We start from the raw sequence: 15,267 nt of genomic DNA on the forward strand, positions 1-15,267 counted from the left end.
CTCCTCATTCCCCCCGCAGCCGCGAGAGGGTTAACAACGCGGCAGACCTTCAAGACTCCGAGGCAAGGGAGCGCGAGCTCCTGTTTGGCAGCAAGAGGCTGTGCGCATGCGTGCGGGATTCGTGAGGTGCCGCTGTAGCCGCCAGTTCGGTTTGGCTGAACCGGCGTGAGGCGCAGCGCGCGGCAGCTGAGGCGGCCGGTGGCGGGGAGAAGAAGGGGGCCCTCGCCCGGTTAGCTGGAGGTGAGAGGCCGGGCAGAGCTGATGGGGAGGCTATAGGGGAGGCAGGTAAGAAAGGAGCACGAAACTCACCTGGCCCAGTCGCTCTAGGCCGGCTTCCAACACACACACGATATATACGATACATAGACGATATCTTTATTGTCATTGTCCCATGCAGAACAATGAAACTGAAAAACTACATAAAACATTCAAAATATTATACACACATATTATATACAGGGTGAGTCATAATATAGTATACAGTTTCCATTCGCTATAAATGGAAACTCTATACTTCATTATGAATCACCTTGTATATAAACCACTCAATAAATAAATAATCCGCAAGGCAGAATTGGAGGTAAACCATATTCCCACGTGCTTTGAAGAAAGTTGAAACTGTTACTCCTGCCCTGTCAATATTGTCATTACTATGGGGACATAACATTCGCTGCTTTCCGCTCCAGGCATGCAACGGACCCTAAGCAGATCTGGTGACAGCTGCTTAAAATGTCTAATAGAAGGGACAGGGAGCCAGAGATTCCCTTAAAAGTGGCCACATTCTGTGCTGCCGCTATAAAACTAAGGAGACAAGCTCCGAATGACTCTAATGGCCAATGTCTTAACACACATATTTTGAATTAGCGGTTAAGGTTGTCAGTTGCATATTTTAATTGTTTCGTATCTGTGTTATTTACTCTGATAAAACTCTGATAAACTTATAGAGCTTATGATTTTAACCTATGTATATTTACATGTTCTCTATTGCTGTATATCTCCATATTTCTGGTCTGTGACTCAAATAAATAAATTCATTCATTCATTCAACACCAAACATTAAAAGCTTCCTGATACAGGTGTTTCCTAAAAGTTGTATAGCTATTTATCTCCTTGACATATGATGGGAGGGTGCCACCACAGAGAAGGCCCTCTGCCTGGTTCCCTGTAACTTCTGGCACTGGGAACTGCCAGAAGGCCTTCGGTGCTAAACAGCAGTGGGTGACCCTTAATTGCGATTAATCCGCCCTCCTTGGACAGCCTCCACACTTCTTAAACTGCCATACCAGGCTGTTCCTGAGGTACGTAAAACAGGGTTTTCTCCAGGAAGTTAGCAATACATTTTAATTAGGTTTTCCTAATTCATTGTTATTAGCGCCAGAACATGTGAGGAAATAAGAGAAATGGTTGTGCTTTTAAGCATACGCTGAATGATTAACCATAATGACCCTCTCCCCCCATATATTGGGAATCTAGCTTCTAGGCAACAGGGTGCCATTTTGGGGGGACATGAATTCATAAAAAATTATACACTGCTTGTTTTTTTACAAAGCGGTTTACAAAGTTTTACAGTTGCAGGTTGTTTTATTCCCTGGAGATTCCAGGCATCGCCCTCCACATGCATACACCACCCCCCCCAGTAAGCTAAGGTTTACTGTTATTTGTTACTATTTAACAGAATTGTATCTCACTTGATTGTAAAAACCTCTAAGCAGTTTACATAAAATATGCATTGTAATTATGAATAAAAGTAAGTTTTTTAAAAGAAGGTGGCCTAAACAAGTCACAGTATCAATAATATCAGTAGTTTAAAATATAATTATAAAATAAGAATACATATTAAAATACACATCAGCTTTACATTTCTGGGTAGGCTTAGCTAAACGAAAAAGTTTTTAACAAAAATCCGAAACAGTACAGCTAAGAACAGAGCACTGCTGGTAACAACCTTACAGGCTGTTGCTTACCTGCTAGCAAGTGAGTGTGAGTGATTAAGGTGGCTGCAGGGAGCAACCATTGCCTCCACTTACTCCCAGTGTTCTGCTTGGGCAATACAGTGGTAACTTAAGAATGCTCTCTTTCATTACTCTGCCCACACTCTTTCTTTTGGTGGCATAGCACAAAGAAAACGCATGAAAAATCCTAAATACATTGCATTCCAATGTGGCATGATTTCTAATTATGTTCGTTATTTCTAGCTTCTCGGCTGAATATGTCGTTAAGCTCAAAATATCTTACTTGCTACTCTTAAATAAAAAAATTAAAATGCTGAGCTGTGACATGATGTTAATGCCAAAAAGCAGCCAAGTGTTTAGAAATCACATTTTTTTGATGGTAATAAGCCTACCTAACCTTGAACTTCTGTGCCATAACTCCTTTTACAGGTTAGTTTGCAATTGGCACATAGTAAAATTTAGTAGTTCTTCGGGAATACCTTTGAAACTAGTTCTTTTAAGCATGGAATGTTATGAAGTCTGCTAGCCTGTAATTGAGACAAAAGTGTTTGCCAAATGATGGGTGCATTTGAAAGTGTTACTCTGGCAACTTTATGGTATCAAAGTTTTCTTTTGCATTCTCCCTTCCCCCAAAGAATATGTGCCCTTAACAGTTAATTGCACAAGATGCCTATAACAAACTTTTGCTATCCAGCCTGGAAAGAGTACACCTGTTGACTTTCTACCTGTCATGCAGTTATTAAAGGCACATATCTAAAGGCCTTGCCCACTGTATCCCTGCTATGGCAACTACACTCCTCAGATGGGGCAGTGTTGTGGGTACCATATGCCCGAGAGGCATGCCTAACCTGTACAAGAAACTAGTGTGGCAGCTCCATCTCAAAGTCAGCCTGGCACCTAGCATGGTGATGTTTAGGTACCTCCCAAAAACATTTTTATTTAAGAAGGCTTTCCCTGAATTGTAGCACAGTTATTTATGGAAGGTCAATTTTATATTTGCTGAATTTGTTTTGTTGTTTTGAGAGTTTGTATGGGTAGTTTTATTGTTCTTGGAGTTGTGTTTTTGTGTCTCATTCTGTTTTTACCCCGTACTTCTTTGATAGCTTTATGTGGTCTATAAATTTGTTTAAGAAATAATAAATAAAATTGTGTTTCTGGGGAAATTGGTATACCTTGAGTTTGTAGGAATTAGCCTTTTATCACATCCCACATTTTTTAGTTTGGACATATTATGATGAGCACAAAAGTGTCAGCAATCAATGAAATAACAATCTCAACATTTTTTATGTTTTTGATAACTTACTTCATCTGTGGATTACTTGATATGTTCTCTTTTGACTTTGGGGGTCAGTTCTGCTACATGAACTATTGAATTTTTTGCTTATAAATTATTTACATACATTACCAGTAAATCATAACATTGCTCCCTGTACCATTTTTTCAACCTATTCCAGTTTTATGAGCTTGCCATGATCAGACTCTCTTAATAGGATAGTAGAACATGTTCCAGCTAATGTAAAGCACAATGCAGTGTGATATTTAAGCCTCTTTACGTCTTACATAACTGGGACTTAGTTATGGAAAAAAAATAGTTGTTGTTTATTCAATTTATATCCTGCCCTTCCTCCCGAAGAAGCCCAAGGTGTCACTGCTAACGTTGCTGTTAACAGGGTGTGTGTTTTTCTGTCTTGTGTGCTAACACAAGATGGCAGTGATGAGACAACAATGACTACTTTCTATGCAGAAATCATGTTTTAACTTTCAACAGAAAGTAGTTAGTGCCCAGTCATATTCTTACCTTGAGTTAAACATGTTAAAAAAATGATTTGTAAATTATATCATACATGCAAGCATTTTAATCCACTGCTCCAGACATGATTATTGTGGATAGTTGCTGAAACTGAACAAAACCTGGCTAAGGTTCCATTCTAATGTCAACTGCTAGTTAATGGGCATGAACATTACATATATAAAGTTATAGCTGATGTATAGACCACTTTTCTCTTCTAAATCAGTGCCTCCAAAACTGGGATATGTTATATCTCAAATCATTGGTAACAACTTCTGCCTACTGCATAAAAATCAGCAATTAGTTTCAAACAATTTTTTTTAAAAAAAACAAAGCATGATTTTGAACCTCTTTTCTGTTGAATAATTAGCTTAGCACAATAATATTCATCTTAATCCCTGAGCTGGGCTAACAGAAATGAACTTTTAATTTAAAAAATCAAGTTAATCGATATTGGAAGTAGCAGTGCATCCGAACTAAGTTTGCTGCTAATTTATGCTATCAACTGTAAATTTATGGATTGGGCTTAGGCAGTTTTGCATTGCAATTAAATTTGACCTTTAGAGCTGAAGTTTTGTTAGAAATAGGTGTCTGATTATAGCTTGGAGTATACATAAATATGCAGGACACTCTTTGAATAGTGTGTTAGCTAATACCAGCATAGAGCTGTGCCCTTAGCTCTTAAATAGTTTTACTGAATGTAATTTGCTGGAACTTCGTATGTGGCTGAAAAGGCAGAACACTTTGTCCATACTCAGAGATGTATCATTGTCATCATCTTCAGAGACGAAGTGTTGCCTTCATCTTCAAGTGACTATTCAAAAATTATGCACACCAACAATCGTGTAAAGAGTAAAGAATTTGCCTAGTACAAGTGTCTCTCGTGCTGTGACTGCATTGAGTCTGCATAATTTTACCTGCGTATAATTTCCATGGACTTGACAGGTGCCAAGCCATGTTTAGTAGAACTGTACTTTTTTCAGTGGGATGTATGGGTAATAGGGAAGAGCTAGTAGCTCTGATGGGGGACACATTGTGCTTCTTTTGTGGTAGTTTGTCTGCCTTTGATCCGTACCCTGCACTCAGCTCTCACCTGTGGCTGCTAGAAGCTGTCAGCATGCAACAGCAAGCCCACCCCAGGAAACTGCTTCGACTGGCTGGCTAAACCAGTTGAGGGTAGTCAACAGGTCTCTTCCCTCAGCGATTTAAGGTCTTCCCCTGCCTATGTTTTTAAAAATTCTCTTGATTATAGTGGTAGCATGGAACTTGGCAGTGCCTATAATAGGCTTTTTTGAGAGAGAGCTCTTATGCTGGTCATAAGGAAAAGCTTATGAAGAAAGGATAAATTCGTAACACTTTATTGAACCAAGTATTTCTGATGAAAAAGTGCAATCTTTCAAACTTCTGGTTTTGTTTAAAGCTGTGGCTTGTGAATGTCTACAAACAGCTTGCTTGCTGAATGTCCTGCACAAATGATTGCACAAAAACTAAATACCCTTTCAGTCATAGCTTCCTCTTCTGTAAAAACTGTGAATACCCTTTCAGTCAGTTAGTGTTACGCCTTTCCTTTTATAAATGATGAGAGCTTCCACTCCTACAAATGTTACATCCAGACCCAAAATGTAGAAGTAATTGTGTTTAGAGTTGAAATTTCTTTTAAAGTTCAGTAATATTTCTATTTTCCACCCTGATAAATGGACTATTTTAATTTTGCAGAGCCTGACTGTGAGAAAACTTGTTTCTTAAATGTTTGGCAATTAGAGATTCCCAATTAGGCTTTTGTTAATCAGTGAAAGAGGACATATACAATGTTGTGGTGTAAAGGAATTGGTTATCTAGGTTTCTTCTGCACCACAATTTTTCAGTGCTGCTGAAGCATTGCATTTTCAAAATTAAGTAGAATCTGAGCTAAACTGGAGCTCTTAATATAGCACAAAATAACTGTATTATGTAGCAACGCTCTTCTTCATGACAAAGATATAATAATGTAAGTTATTAACAGTTCTCAGTTAGGTTCATTAACTTTGTAGGTTCAGTTTATTGTTTCTATAAAAGTAGTGATGGATAGCCTCTTTGACTGCAATCATATTACACACCTAGGAGCAAATCCCATTCAACTCACTGGGGAGTTTGTCCAAGTAGACACTTAATTGCCTCAATGTCGGTTTATGTTCTCATGAAGGGGCATGCTTTAATTACTTGTTTCTCTAATTACAATTATTATTGCTTTGCTTCTCTTCTGTCTCTGCTCTGCACTAATTCACCGTTCTGCTAAGATCAAATTCAGGAGAACAAGTGAAAAGAAAGTGATTCCTAGCCTTTGTATATAAATCTTCCAACTACTACTACTACTTCCAACTACGACAACTACTACTACTACTACTTATTCTTATTGTTATTAAATTTATATTTTGCCCTTTCCCCCAAATGGGCAAACACACAGATGGTAAAACATCTAAAAACATTTCCAATGCAGATGCAGACTAAGCAATAGCTCTACCTGAAAGGGTTGTTGGAAGTGGAAAACTTTCGGTAAGCACCAAAAGACAACAGAACTAGTTCCTAATATTTAATGGGAAGGAATTGCAGAAGGAAGGTGCCACAACACTAAAGGCTCTATTCTTATAAAATGGTACCTACGGGAGGTCCCCACCGGTAGTGTGTAATTATTGATAGGGATGAGATTATTTATATGTTTACTCACATCTAAGTTATTGAAACTTTCTGTGCTAGTCATCATTAGCAGTTCTACTAGCACTGTGGTCTAAACCACTGAGTCTCCTGGGCTTGCTGATCGTAAGGTTGACAGTTCGAATCTGCATGATGGGGTGAGCTCCCATTGTTTTGTCCCATCTCCTGCCAACGTAGCATCAAAAGCATACCAGTGCAAGTAGATAAATGGGTACTCCTGTGACGGAAAGGTAAATGGCATTTCTGTGCACTCCATCACTCGTCACAGTGTCCTGTCCACATGGTGTTCACATGACCCAGAAAGCTGTCTGGACAAACGTCGGCTCCCTCAGCCTGAAAACGAGATGAGCACCACATCCCATAGTCACCTTTGACTGGACTTAACCGTCTAGAGGTCATTTTTTTCTACTAGTTGGGGTATAAAATACAAAGGATACCCAATGATACCTGTTGTTTGACTGCTTCTAGCCATATGATGATTCATAACATGGTGCAAAAAAAAATTCCCCTTCCTCTTTCCTCTCTTGCAGCCCCACCCCTACTTAAAATCTGCTCCAGATGGTTCCCCAACCCTCCCAATGAGATAGAATAGAATAGAATAGATAGAATAGATTCTTTATTGTCATTACACAAGTGCAACATTGCACAAGTGCAACGAAATTGGATGCCATCCCTTAAAAACAACAAAAGCAAAACAACAACAACAACCAAACAAACCACATTCCAGCCACACCCACACCAACACCCATCAAACTCCCAGGTCACACTATCGAGTTACAGCATTCAAAAAGGCCACAGCTCTTGGATAGAAACTGTTTTTCAGTCTATTTGTCCTTGACTTGATGTTTCTATATCTCCTGCCAGAAGGCAGTAGTGCAAACAGACTGTGTCCCGGGTGAGATGAATCCTGCAGGATGTTGTTTGCTTTCCTAAGACAACGGGAACCGTACAGTTCTTCCAAAGATGGGAGAGGATGACCAATAATCCTTTGGGCTGTGGTTATGACCTTCTGGAGCACCTTCCTCTCCCTAGCTGTACAACTGGAGAACCAAGCACAAATACAGTATGTAAGAATGCTCTCTATGGAGCCTCGGTAGAAGGACACCAGCAGTCTCTCACTCAGATTGTTCTTCTTTAAAAGTCTGAGGAAATAAATTCTCTGCTGGGCCTTCTTCACCAGAGCAGTGGTATTTGCGCTCCAAGTCATGCCCTGATCGATAGTTACTCCCAAAAACCTGAATTCCGCCACCCTCTCCACCCGTTCCCCGTTGATATACAAGGGCTGAATGTCCGAGATTTGGTGGATGTGGAAGAGGCGGCAGGGAGGAGGAGAGAAACCTGAAGTCCTGTTATGCAAGTAGAAGTTCATTCTGGGCACAATTGCATATCTTCATTTTTATATAGCTTGCTTTTCTGTAAACCACTTTGATAGCCTTTTTGGCTAAAGGAAGGAGTATAAATGCCCAATGTATTCATTCATGCATATATTAATAAAATTCAACAAAATTGTGGAGCTTATCTGCAGCCATAATCATATCTGAACAAGTGTATATTCTCTGTACACCAAATTTTGTCTTAATTGGATTACAACGTGCTTTAAAATATGTTTCCTCGTTTTACCAAAGCTCTAGCCCAACTTCCGCTTCAAAGCCATTTGCATTTTAATTGTTTGTACTATTAAGCTGTTATATCTTATCTAGAGATTGAACTTTACCTCAACTTCCAGCGGAGACCGTAGCATGGCAAAATCACATTCTTCACCTTTTACATTAAAAGGTAACTCTAGTTTGAATATGTTCAGAGGACTGTTACAGATGTAATTCTAAACAAAAAAGCGAGTCTTGAGACTTCACTTAAGGCTAGTGGGTATCACCAATTGGTGGTTGAGATGTATGGAATTTAGGTTCAGATCCCTTTCTGGGCATGAAGTTCATTGAATGCCCTTGAGGATGTCCCTGTCTCAGAGTCCTGTCCAGCAGTGGCTGATTTCTTCAAGCTGGGGAAATTGTGGGTTTTGATGGTTGGATCTCACTGAGCTGGTCATTGTCCTTTGCCCTAGCCCCAGGCTCTAAAGCCAAGACAGTACCCCTCCCAGATGGTCCAGGAAGTGAATGTTCAGTTCCTTATGCATATTAGACTTGGTGCTTGATTTAGAAGAGTACGCACTAAGACTCTTTTTCCCTCGCGGAAAGCAGAGCACACAGCTTACAACTCAGCATATTATGGACTCAGGACCGTTGGAGCAATCGTAAGGTTACTGCGATAAGAGCAAAGGTGAACAACTGAAATTTGAGTATGGAGAATGAAATGACTTGTAAGCAAAAGCTATGAATCTGCAATGGTGGATTTTGGGGTCTCAAATTTCATTGGCACCCTGTGTGACTCCAAAATCTGGCACACACACCCACCCGTGCCTTTCATTCTACATCATAGCTGTGGCACCTCCCAGGCTCTGCACCCAGTACAGCTGTGGAATCTGTGTCATTTTGTTCACATCTCTTTTTCTTAGACTTTTAATAAGCGGGACCAGCAACAAAACAATGCAATGTGGAGATCTCCTTTTCAGGGTTCCAGGCAGTCAGACTCCTTTTGTTAGTACTTTACTCCATTTACTACCACCACCTCCCCATTTTTCTGTTTTCTCTCCTCTACTAGTCACTCAGCATTCTGTGGCCACTGAGCATGCTCAGTTCTCCTTGTGCTATTTTGTTCCCTTGTAGATCCCACCCCCAAGATTATTTGCATTTCTGAAAACCTTGCTGTTTCCCCAGACTTGCTGACCCTTCCCTCTTTTGTGTGGATGGTGCCTTTTATATAGGTTTTGGCACTTGGAGAGCTGTGTTCACTATTAGGATATATAATGATGATTTTAACAAATTCCCCTTCTCAAAAAGTTGCTTTAATGCTAAGGAAATGCTTTTCCCAATGTATTTTTTCAGTAAACGTTTTAAAAACAAAAATAAGTAGATATATTTTACCTCTGGGTAAGAAAAGCAGAACTACAGATCTGCACATTGAGTTTCTCAACCTTCTACTGGCACAAAGCTAGAAATAACTAAATCTGGCCAAAAGCCCCATTTTATTTCCCAGTAATTCAGGATTGGGCAAGGGGAGTCCTTGTACTTATTGCATAATTGCCTGCAGTAGATAACAAAATTGATAGTAGGCACTGTTAATAGGCAGTGGGTTTTTTTTTATCAGGTGAGCATATTCCTAGCCCATATTTAGCATTACAAGGTGAGTGCTATTTAATTAGATAACACTAAGCACAGAGTATCCATAATGCTTTAATTTAGTGTTATACTGTGTGATCTTTTGCCCTAAGTAGAAGAGAAGGAGATTAGAAAACTCCCTAATTTCACTCCCATCTCATCATTTCTGATTTTCTTAAATTCTCATTTTGCAATACTTATTGAGAAAGGCTATCATTTTTAGAGATTCTTAAGAGATGTTCAAGTAACGAAGGCAACTCTATAAAGATAATGGTGAAGCCAGAAAAGCTATGTATTTTGTAATAGATAAGGCAGACATTCTGTCATCGTAGGCAGGACAGGCTGAGGTCATGGCGAGTACAATCCAATAAATTAATAGACTTTTGGATAAAGAAGGCCAACTTCTAACTTTACTTGTATACATAAGAACAAATTTTGCCTCCCACTTCTTTTCTGGACATGAAAGGCAAATACACTGCCAATGGATATCCCTGTCAGCATAGCAAGTGCAGATGTCATTACATGATGTAATTCCATTAGCTTTTTTTGCAATTCTTTATCAGCTCGCTATTGCGTAGGCAACCCTAAGTACATGTCATGTTTTACAATTATTTTCCAAACCTTATGGTACAATTCTACTCCCTTGTAAAACAGGGGTTGAAAGTGACCTGTCCAGCATAATTCAGTTAGCTTCATGGCTATAGGCATTTTAGCGTGACATCTTCCATTCTTTCAAGACTTGGATTCAAAATATCTGCTAAAACCTATCTTGACTCCCTTGGAATAGGATCCCTCGCAAGTATTGAGGCTGCTACTGCTGTTCAGTAATTTGTTTCCAAAGCAAGAGAGAGATAAGTCAAAATAGAAGGGGAATGGTTTCTGAAAACATAAAGCTCATATGTAGAGGAGATGAGCACAGACAGATGCACGACAGACTTACACTAAAGCTCAGTGGAACTTGGGAAGTCAAAGAAAGCGTTGGTAAATTATGACAACTTGTAGTACGTAATAAAAAGGATGAAAGTAAATGAGGAAGTTGTTATATAGCAATAATAGCCAAAATAGTGCAACAGGATCATACACTTCTTTTGAGTATCATGCAATGTGTGAACCCCTTCTTAAGTATTTTTATTGATTAACTTGCTCTGGTGGGGGCAGCTGCGCCCCCCCTGGCTACACCCAGGGTACCCAGACAATCCTGTTGGCACCCCATAGCCCACAGTAAGCCATAGTAGGTAAGAGCCAGAGTTTGCTGCAGTTCACTCTTTTCTGAAAGTCAACCTGGTAACTATTCCTATGAATTAGCAGATACAAATTTGTGTTACGGGTCTGTACCCCAAGCCCCACCCCAGAGCCGTAGCAACTGGGGGGATGGCTAGCAGGATTTTTTGCTCTGGGGCCGGGTGAAGCCTTCAGAGGAGCTCCACTGAGGCTCCCAGCCCAGTAATGCTCATGGAGGAGTGCCAAACTGGGTCTTTGACCCGGGTGCAATAAAGCCTAGTTTTACCCTTGCGCAGCAGTTCTAAGTAAGAGGGGAAAGCAGGCAAGTGCTTCTTTAAACACAAAACGCTGCCACTCTTCTCAGCTGCTGCTTTTCCCATTTTTTTATCTGACCTAAGGGACCAATATGGAAGCGCTTGGTGTTTGCAAGAAGAGATAACGCCGCACAACAGATTAGGCCGGCAGCAGTCAGGTGGGATTCCAGCAGGGGGGGAAGCTGCTGAAATTGAAGTTAAACTTCACGTAGGGGAAGGAGGTGAAAAGGGGATTGCAGCTAAGAATTCGGAAAGTAAAGAAGGTCGGGCAATTACCGCAGGCCGTCCAATTTTATTATAGTAGGGGGAGGGCAGGGGAACCCTAGGGGCCACGGCTGTCAACTTTCCCCTTTTCTTGCGAAGAATCCTATTCGGAATAAATGAATTTCCCTCTTAAGAAAAGGGAAACGTTGACAGCTATGCTAGGGGCAGGCACTGAAAACACTGCCTGATAATAAAAGCCCGAGAGCAGCAAAGGCTGATGAGAGAAAGAGGGGGACCCCCCGGTGGTGGTGTGTCGCCAGTGAAACCCGTGAGCGCAGCAGCGGCACTTTGTCCTCCTGCAGCAGCGGAAAATACGGATGATGCGCTGCTGGGCGAGAACGTGGCTGCAAGCCAGTACCTCGGGTCATTTGTCCTCTGCGCGCTGCTTGGTTCAGGCCATCCTGGGGTGGGTGGGTGAGCGGGAGGGAGCGCTGGCTGGCTCTCGCAGGCGGGGGGGGGGGGGGACCAGCCCTCTCAGCAGGTGGCTTGTGCGGGGCGGGGCGAGCGAGCCCCTCCTCCTCCTCGCCTCGCCATTGGCTATAAGGAGGCCCGGGGGGCGCCTGGCCGCCAGAAAGTGAGTCGCAGGTGGTGCCGTCGGGGGAAGCAGCAGCAGCAGCAGGCGCGCAGTGCGAGGGCGCGGCAAGCGAGCGAGGTCACCAATGCAGTCTTGCGTCCAGTGGTGGGGGCGGCTGGTGGGCCGGGGGGCCAGCCTGCACGGACCCCACGGCGGAGCCTTGGGGGGCAAGAAGGCGCCCGGCCGATGGGGAGGACGCAGGGAGCAGCAGAGGCTGGCTGGGGTGAGGAGGAGCAGCAGCGCCGTCGGGGAAAGCGCCGTCGCCGCCGCTGCCGCCTCTCCAAACACCTCGAGGCGCATCGAGAGACTCCTGCCCAGGCACGATGACTTCTCCGAGAGGCACATCGGCCCGGGGGACAAAGAGAAGCGAGAGATGCTGCAGACGGTGGGGCTGTCGGTGAGCCAAATCCGGGGGTCTCCCTCTCCCCGCTGATGCGCTTTGCGCCCCCGTCCCGTACCCCAAGCTGACCCTCGCCTCCCCTCTTTCTGTGCGCTCCGGGCAGCGCTCGCTTTGTCTGCCCGCTCTCCTTTCTCCTTCGCATCGCCCCACATCAATATCTTCCCCACCATGTCACGCCATCTGGCCTCATTTCACTTCAGAGTAAAGAGCTTTTCGAAAGTGGGGGAGGAGAGATCTAAATCGCGTTTCATAAAACCTCGGCTGCATGAGCCCGAGCTCTTCAGCAAAGATTCCTCGTGAGTTTTTCCTCCCTTCATCCGTTCCTCTTGTTTGGACCCTTTGTCTCAATAATGCCCCCTTTTTGGTGCGCGGCTTAGGTGTTGCAGAACTTCAAACTTGCAGTCGGTTCATGTGATGCCTTTCACCCTATCCCTTGCCTTTTTAGAGTATTGACGAGTTGATCGATAAAACCATTCCTGGCAACATCCGCTTGCAACGGCCTCTGAAGATGGATGACCATATTTGTAAGTGTCCCTTTCAGCCTAGGGGCAAATAAAAAGCCTCATATGAAATCTTCCCCTCTCTGCTTTTCAGTGCTTCTGATTTAATTAGTATAGCTGGGTAGGAGAATTTCATTCTCCCTATCAGCAATAGATTTAGTTGTGGGATAGCGAGTTGTCTTAAAAGGCTTGGTGCAAAAACTAGATGACTATACAATCTAAAATATTTAACATTTTCCTGCCATTATGAAGCATATGCAGTTTTAGATAACATCACATTACATTGCCATGCCTCTAGTGGGTTTCATTATTCAAGAAATAGTTTAGGAGATCAGATTCTAACATCTTCATCCACACTGTTTCTTCTAGGTATGTCAGTTTGCAATGCCAATCAAATGTTACGTGTGATGATGTCACATTGTGTAGATGCTGATTCACAAGTACAAAAAAAGATTTTAAAATAAGTTTCCTTTTGTACTCTGTCACCAAATTGCCCCTCTGTGCAAAATTTCAATACTCATAATTTTCCTTGTTTAGAGGTTCTTGGAGAAACTTCCAGGGTTTGGGAGGCAGAAGGTACATCTTTAAAACAAAATAAAACAAATTATATCTAGCATTATCAAGATTTCCTTAACATAAAAGTGCTCTCTAAACAAAGTACCAGGAAAATGTGCTAATGACATATAGATGGTTTAATCAAACTTTGTTAAACAGTTGCACTATTATAATCTTTTAGCTTCCTTCCCCTAGGGATAATCTCTTCTTTTTCATCTGTGAGAGCATTTAAAGATCTAGAACACACTGAATTGTCTTGCTCTCATGTTGGTGTTGTTCATCAGCCAGCTGCAGTTTGAGTGTAAACTTTAGGCCCAGCAGCCCTTTGTAAGGTTCTGGCCAGTTCAATCTGGTTACTTTGTGATGACATCACAGAACAGAAGCAGCAGGCGGAATGAAAAACCCCGAGGAACAATAGTCTGCAAAGATAGATTCTATATAGAGGTAATAAAAATGATGGAAAACTTACTAGTCTGTTTTTTCAGCTTTTATATTTTTATAGCTTAGCTTCTTTAATTAATTAAATTCTCCCAGTTTGTGGTTGAAAACTGTTTTTTTTAAAAAATCTGGATTATATTAATCCCTATTTGATATAATATTTGTGATTTGTAATTTTTGGAATGTTGCCAATATTAATCATACTTAGAGGAGACCCATTGAAATTAATGGACGAAGTTACTGTAATTTAGAGCCGTTCATTTCAATAGCTGTGCTCTCAGTCAAATCTAGTTGGATACAACCCTTCCCTAATAAGATAACTCAAGAGTTACTATTGAAGGGGTGGTGGTTTCTTACAGCCAATTTATAATGTTTGGGTTAGATATAATGTTTCAGTATAAAAGAAAGCATTGTGTGTCAGATGTGAAATGGTATACAGTTCATGCATATTTTGCTCATTCTTTTAAAATGTACATTTTGCATTTGATGTGCAACATTATATCAGTGTCATAACTAAACAAGCCACGTGACATGTCTCTTAGTTGTTGGAAGTAAACTGACCTGAGACCTCCAGGTATAGGGTGGTATATACAATTCAATAAGTGTTCCATCCTCACAATTAACATTTTTTAGGGGAAATTGCATTTTCCGAAGACTCAGAATATAGGCTGAAATTGGCAATGTTCATGTGCCACTTGAAACCATAGTTAACCATAACACGGTGGGATTAGTGCACAGAACAAAATTAGCTGCTTTTCTCCTCCTACATTCTGAATAGGAGCTGAGCAATAGTTTGGCTAAGCAAGACCTTCCAATCTGGGTTTATGATTTGTGTTCCAGAGGCAAACAGTGGGCAGTAAGCCAAGAACAAACCTTGATTCCAGCTCATGGTTTGCCTAAAGAGAGACAAATCACAAGCTGAGGTTTGGGCATAATGCTAAGCCAAACCATTGTTTAGCTTTTAGCAGTACGACGGGAAAACAGGGGAGGGGGAAAGTGGCCATAATTTTAATCCTATGCACCAACATGCTATATGTTCACCTTTAAACTGTAGAGGAGATGTGGTTTCCCTACTGACTTCAGCTAATGCTTTCATTTTAGTACTTAGCACAGTGTAGCATGCAGTTGTCTAGGTATCATAGGAACCTCTTAAATTATAATTATTACTTCTAGGCTCCTTAGATGCTGTATTGTTTTTATTTTAATACTCAATTGGGAGCCGCCCAGAGTGGCTGCGGAAACACAGCCAGATGGGTGGGGTATAAATAATAAATTAATAATAACAATAAGTCAAAATATTCACAGACATCTTGCTACTTTAAAACTGAATACACTACAGGAACATAGTATATTGGCA

General features: G+C 41.5%; 1 protein-coding gene across 1 annotated transcript in view; it reads left to right on the forward strand.

Moving 5' to 3' along the window:
* The first annotated feature begins 11,914 nt into the window (after positions 1-11,914).
* The window catches only part of GLDC (glycine decarboxylase), a 37,521-nt gene continuing 34,168 nt past the window's right edge, over positions 11,915-15,267 (forward strand). The window contains exons 1-2 of the mRNA XM_028711953.2: positions 11,915-12,414; positions 12,863-12,941. Coding sequence (XP_028567786.2) covers positions 12,103-12,414; positions 12,863-12,941 — 391 coding nt within the window. The 5' untranslated portion in view covers positions 11,915-12,102. The remainder of the gene's footprint in view (positions 12,415-12,862; positions 12,942-15,267) is intronic.

Source organism: Podarcis muralis, chromosome 17 (genome assembly GCF_964188315.1).
Source record: "Podarcis muralis chromosome 17, rPodMur119.hap1.1, whole genome shotgun sequence".
Taxonomy (NCBI): domain Eukaryota; kingdom Metazoa; phylum Chordata; class Lepidosauria; order Squamata; family Lacertidae; genus Podarcis; species Podarcis muralis.